Source organism: Asparagus officinalis, chromosome 6 (genome assembly GCF_001876935.1).
Source record: "Asparagus officinalis chromosome 6, Aspof.V1, whole genome shotgun sequence".
Classification (NCBI taxonomy): Eukaryota; Viridiplantae; Streptophyta; class Magnoliopsida; order Asparagales; family Asparagaceae; genus Asparagus; species Asparagus officinalis.
The window spans coordinates 3,700,722-3,707,199 of NC_033799.1; the positions used below are offsets into that span (position 1 = coordinate 3,700,722).

The 6,478-nt window shown below is 41.2% G+C and overlaps 1 protein-coding gene across 1 annotated transcript; it reads left to right on the plus strand.

Moving 5' to 3' along the window:
* On the plus strand, positions 1,025-3,476 carry LOC109845481 (polyubiquitin). Its single transcript, XM_020414728.1, has 2 exons — positions 1,025-1,162; positions 2,133-3,476. Exon 2 carries the CDS (start codon positions 2,133-2,135, stop codon positions 3,279-3,281), a length of 1,149 nt encoding a protein of 382 aa, XP_020270317.1. The 5' UTR covers positions 1,025-1,162; the 3' UTR covers positions 3,282-3,476.

A 6,478-nucleotide genomic window follows, 5' to 3' on the forward strand; every position in this document is an offset into this window, starting at 1 on the left:
ATTTTGTCTCATTTAGTTGGGGAAATTATCCTGGGATTTCTCAATCTTTCCCAACATTTTTTTGGAGGGAGGGGGTGTTTTCTGCACACAAAAAAGAGCTCAAAGTGGTAGTTAGCTAGTACCTCTGGTCTTGCGAAAGCCGAAGTAATGAGTGGTGCCGAAGAAGCAGTGGGGATCGACGCAGCAGACCGGGAGCAGTGCAAAGGAGCAAGACCAGGCTCTCACCAGAGCCTCGTTGTTGAGGATCCTTAGGTCGTTTATAAACAACACGATGGCCACGCCGCCGCCTCTTCTCGTCGACATTGGCTGCAACGATGAGGAGGAGGAGGAGATGAAGGCGCTGTCAGCAGCGGAGATAATGGCTGCTACCAGGCGGCGGCGACGGAGATTGACCGGGGTTAGTAATCTACATGGCTGCTAAATGAACTGGTTGGCAACCCCGACCATTTTGGTCGGGGTTCCCAACTCCGATCATTTTTGCTTGGGGTTTGCCTGCACTCAATCCACTCGCAATGGAAAAGCTTCTAATTAGTCGGGGTTGTCAACCCCGACTAATTAGAAGTTTAATTTTTTTTAAACCGATCTAGTTTTTGGCTACGATGCTGACGTGGCCAGAAACTGAATCGGTTTCAGCAAATAAAAGTTGATTGGGTCGATATTTAGAATTAAATTTTGAAATAAGTCTATTATAAAAATTTATTCTATAAATAATCATAGTAGAGAGACGGATATATCCACCGATAGAGATATAGTTTTGAATTGCATCCCCAAACAGCATTCTAGTTCAACTTCCCAACCTCCAACAAAATATCACCCCATAAGGGCCCACATCAGCTCCATACCGTCAAATCTAACGGCGTTAACTAACGATCACCTACCCCTCAATTATTCTCATCCACCCGTTCCCGTCACCGCAAGCGTTAGCAAATCCCTTAAAATAACCGCGGGGGTCCTTCGCTTGCGGGGAAGCAAACAAGCTAACACTGCAAAAAAGAGTCTACGTTCATTGGACCGTCTTAATTGCGGTAATCACACCGGGTGGTTATTTTAATTGACCAAGTCGGCATCCTCCTGCTATAAATAAGGCCCCTCCCCCCTGCCGTCTTCTTCGTTCTATTTTCATCCTGATTTCTCTCTCGTTGCGTTCTCGAATTCTCTCAAGGTCAGTTTTTTCTCTCCCCTTTTTTAATCTTTTTGCGAAATTTTTGTTTAGGTCTTGTTTAGATTAGATAGCGTTATTTTGTAGATTGATTTCTTGTAAAAATTTTTTTTCTGGGTTGATGACGATCTTCGATTAGGGATTTTTTTTTTTACCCTAGGTTTCCCCCTTTTTGTGATCATATCGAAGCCGATATGGAGGGATTTTTGATCTGTTCTGATGACCTTACGGCTGATCCTATTCTATTAATTGGTTGATTTTAGGATCAGTTCCTTCAGGAATTCTTTTTTGGTGTTTTTTATAGTGATTGTTGATTAGGGTTTGTTGTTTGTTTAGATTTGTTAGGATATGTAGTTAGATTCTATTTTTAGGACCGGTGGTGGGATCAAGTTTTAATCTTTTTCTCCTTTTATCCCCTTTATGATGGTATCACATGACTTTAAATCCGGCTTCTCTAATTTGATGTAGGGGACTTTGATATGTTATGATGATGCTGTTGTGTTAATCGATTGATTTGAGGTTAAATCTGAGATCTGTTAATAGTAAGATCATAGTTATCGAAGTTTTAGATATTACTTTGAATTCCTCACAAAAACGTTGAGGGTCTTTATGCATGTCTCATATTATCAATTAGTTACTATATGTTTTTTTTTCAAGGTTCATGAAATTGAAATTTTATCTGATGTTTTTGCTAAACCACCCACTGCCTACTCAGTTTCTAAGCCCACCCGCTTCAAAAGCAGTACAAACGTAAATATAGCAAATTAGTCAACTATACACTATCTGATGTTACGCTAAATCTGGGTTTAAGCATGATCCTTGAAGTGGACCGATCTTAATTGATCTGCATAACATTGTTTTAACCAAACAAAGGTGGGAGTTTTTTGTTTTATGTTGTATAGTTACCTCTTTTAGTTTGTAGTTTCCCTTCAGCAATTTTCTCAACTTTTTTTTTGTCATTTCTTCTATACAGATGCAGATCTTTGTGAAAACACTAACCGGCAAGACAATCACACTCGAGGTTGAATCCTCTGACACCATCGACAATGTTAAAGCAAAGATCCAGGACAAGGAAGGGATCCCTCCCGACCAGCAACGTCTCATCTTCGCTGGCAAACAGCTTGAGGATGGCCGGACCCTTGCGGATTACAACATCCAAAAGGAGTCTACCCTCCATCTTGTCCTTCGTCTCAGGGGTGGCATGCAGATCTTTGTCAAGACCCTGACTGGGAAAACCATAACGTTGGAGGTCGAGAGCTCCGATACTATTGACAATGTCAAGGCTAAGATCCAAGACAAGGAGGGCATTCCTCCGGACCAGCAAAGGTTGATCTTTGCTGGAAAGCAGCTTGAGGATGGCCGTACTTTGGCCGACTATAACATTCAGAAGGAGTCAACCCTGCATCTTGTTTTGAGGCTGCGTGGAGGCATGCAAATTTTTGTCAAGACCCTAACCGGAAAAACCATCACTCTGGAGGTCGAGAGCTCCGATACTATTGATAATGTCAAGGCCAAGATCCAAGACAAGGAGGGCATTCCTCCGGACCAGCAAAGGCTTATCTTCGCTGGAAAACAACTCGAGGACGGCCGGACTCTGGCTGATTACAATATCCAGAAGGAATCCACTCTTCATCTTGTCCTCAGGCTGCGTGGAGGAATGCAGATTTTCGTCAAAACCCTGACCGGCAAGACCATCACGTTGGAGGTCGAGAGCTCTGACACCATCGACAACGTCAAGGCGAAGATCCAAGACAAGGAGGGCATCCCCCCTGACCAGCAGAGGCTCATCTTTGCCGGTAAACAACTCGAGGATGGCCGGACTCTCGCTGATTACAACATTCAGAAGGAGTCGACCCTCCACTTGGTGCTGAGGCTTCGTGGAGGGATGCAGATATTTGTCAAGACCTTGACGGGGAAGACGATCACCTTGGAGGTGGAGAGCTCTGACACGATCGACAACGTCAAGGCGAAGATACAGGATAAGGAGGGGATTCCGCCGGATCAGCAGAGGTTGATCTTCGCAGGGAAGCAGCTTGAAGATGGGAGGACTCTTGCTGATTACAATATTCAGAAGGAGTCTACTCTCCACCTTGTGCTTCGTCTCCGCGGTGGTGATATGTGAATGATGGTGATGGGTTTGCCCTGATGGTCGTCGTGGTTTCTGGTCTTTCGTTGGATGTATTTGGTTTCGCGTCTATTGGTGTTGGGGTTTTTAAAAAAAAACCGTGGTTTTCTGTGTTTATGCTATTGTCTTTAGTTGCTATGGATGTTTTTAAGTACAATGCTAAGTAAATAATACTAGTAGTATTTCTATATATCCGGTTTGGTGTGTGGATTTGTTTTTAGTTTGGTGATGGATTGTGACTTGGCTGATGCTGCTAGTAGCCCAGATGCTTTCGTTGCTCGTCGACGGGCGTAAGAGCTCGGGGTTGAGATTTTCCTTGAAGTTTGTATGCGGAGAGATGAAGATGGGGGAGATGATTCTGGTAGAGGTATTTTGCACGAGGATGCGTGGACATTGGATTGTTCTAGGCCTCTGTTCGTTAGCAAGTATTTCTCTACAATTGCTTTAATTTGTCCCTCTCTTTGCTTAGCTTGGAGCTTGATTTCCTGGGGATTCTCTTTCTGCAATTTTCTGGGGTGCATTCTTTATGCTATTTTGTTCCATGTTGCTCGCTGGGAAGTCAGGGAGTATGTTCTGCTGAGGGAGGAACGTTGTCGCCTCGGGTATCATCGCTCTCCATGTGTTTGTTGTTGTGAATTTAAGGAAACAACAAGGAAGGTCACAACACAAGGACGGCAAAAAAAAGAAAACAATCCGAATACGAAGGACCACAAAAATAACATATGTAATATATACCCAATATATATACACACACAACATACATCTATATCTAACATATACACGCACACACATCTATATCTAACATATACACGCACACGCATACATCTATATCGTATCTATTACACATATATCTACATACACGCGCGCACACATATGTAATACATACCCAATACACACACACGATACATATATTTATCGTGTATATATAACTGATCCGCCTCATTGTTGAATCATCCATCAGCTCTGTTTTGTCAGTTCCTGTGATGATGGAACACCATAATTTGATGTTAGATATTGCACATTTGGTATACTTGTGATGAGCTAGAACCTAAATTAGAAGTTTTATTGTTTGTTTCTTTCCAAATAACCAAAACAATAGAAGCACAACAAATAGCCCAAAGACCCCTAGACTCATTATTTACCTGGCCATGTTCCCCAGATGTCCAAACATCCCTAAATGACAAAGGAAGGAGAGTAACTGCTGCACAAATGCACATAAAAGGTTGCTAGATTAGATATACCTACTTAAAAAGGCAAAAAAGCAAGAGGTGATCAACTGATTCTTCTTCCTCGCGCATACATGAAAGGCAAACATTAGGGCCTCGTCAATTATGTTTCCTAAGAGGTGGGCAGATGTTATTGTATTATTGTTCTTTGGTTTTTCATGTTGTCAAGCAGTTGAACAATGGAAATAGATGGCGAGTGCGTGACAGAATTGATCAGGTTGTGTTTGAATAAGGTTCAAATCTCTCGGTTTGTTAGGATGCCTTTGCTGCATGCGACACTGCACTTCCACTTGACACTTATCGTAATTATAAACGGCTCGTCTCGCTGTGACCTTTTCTTAGATTCTCAATACTTCTGTAGCTCCATCCACGCAGGGGCAGAGAACCCGTCGCTGTCTCGGCTGTGCTGCCGGAGGCTCTGGGGAAGTAGGAATAGAAGAGCACTCATTTTGGGGTGGGCTTATTACTTAGATGTTTTCAGCAGTTATCCATTCCGCACTTCGCTCCCCAACGTTTATTGTGGGCACAATAACTAGTACACGAGAGGTGCATCCTTCCTGATCCTCTCATACTAGGGCAAGGTCTTCTCAAATCTCTAACGCACACATCGGATATGTACCAAACTGTCTCACAACATTCTGAACCTAGCTCACGTACTGCTTTAATGGTCGAACAACCCAACCCTTGGAACATGCTATAGCCCCAAGTGGCAAAGAGCCGAAATCGAGGTGCCAAACCTATTGCTATTGATACTAAATGAGAATGTTTATTTGATCAAATTGGCTCCATTTGTGCTCCCCTCTTTCAAATTTGCTCCGCAACGTAAACTGAAACATTATATTCTGGATACTCTCATTTGGGAAGCTAACTCTCAAGTTCAAGATTGAAATTGGAAAAAAGAAAAAAGAAGTTGCAGATAACCTCCCTCTTTCACGTTAACCTTCAAACTGAAGTTGGGAAAAAGAAAAAAAGAAAATAAATTGCAGATAATTCACATATGATTCTTCGAGCGGAAATGTGAGAAGGATAAAGGAACTGTTTTTGAAACTTTACTAGCAAAATCGACCTTTTGTGAATTTAATTAGCAAAATTAACCTCTTTTATCGATTTTGCAAAATATAGTTTTTAAAATACACATGCCTAGTAGTCCCGTGTAATTAGTGCCGACTAATCACATACTAATTAAACTTTAAAAAATACAAAAGACTAATTAAACTTTATTAGGGTAAATATATTGAAGCTTTATTTTTACAAAACCGACCTCTTTTTGACCAGTTTGGCCAAACTAAAAAGAGGTCGATTTTGCTAATCATATAAATAATGGGTCAGTTTGCTAATAAAGTTTTAAAAAGTATCTTTTTTTTTTTTAAATTCTCCAAGGATAAATTGTTGATGTTCCTCTCTCTTCCTCGTATTGATGGACCGTAGATGCTAAATAAACTAGTTGACGGATTATAAATGTTGCTGCAGTTATTATAAATAAGGAGGTTATTTACAATTTACTCCAAAAAAACTAGGGAGAAAAAAGAACGTGAACTCAACCCCATAGGAGGACTCGTGGGGAATCCTTTAAATGAACCAAAAAACTTCTGAACAAATATTGTTACTCGGAATCTTACTGCCCTTAACCACAATTATGCCCTACACCTAACCTTAAACTGAATAATTAAAACCCTTGACTATTGAAGCTTTTCGGCATGTTCTTGCAATTAACCCCTCTTTGTCCTTTGCCACCACAGGGCAAGAACAATTCTTAGCTGACTTCTAGCATAAAGAAATAGGATTCTTCCACATGCAAACTAGCCTGGACCTAACACATTAGGGATGACCAAGCTAATCATGTGAACTAATTACCATAATTCAAAACTCAATCCATAGAGATTTTTTTTAAAATTTTTTGGGCAGCAAAAACAGCTCTTTTACTATCGAGTCCATTGCAAACACATCTTAAGATTGAATGCACAAAGA

Bases quoted from the DNA above. Each gene is read 5' to 3' on its own strand.
- LOC109845481 (XM_020414728.1), top strand. From the start codon at position 2,133: ATGCAGATCTTTGTGAAAACACTAACCGGCAAGACAATCACACTCGAG.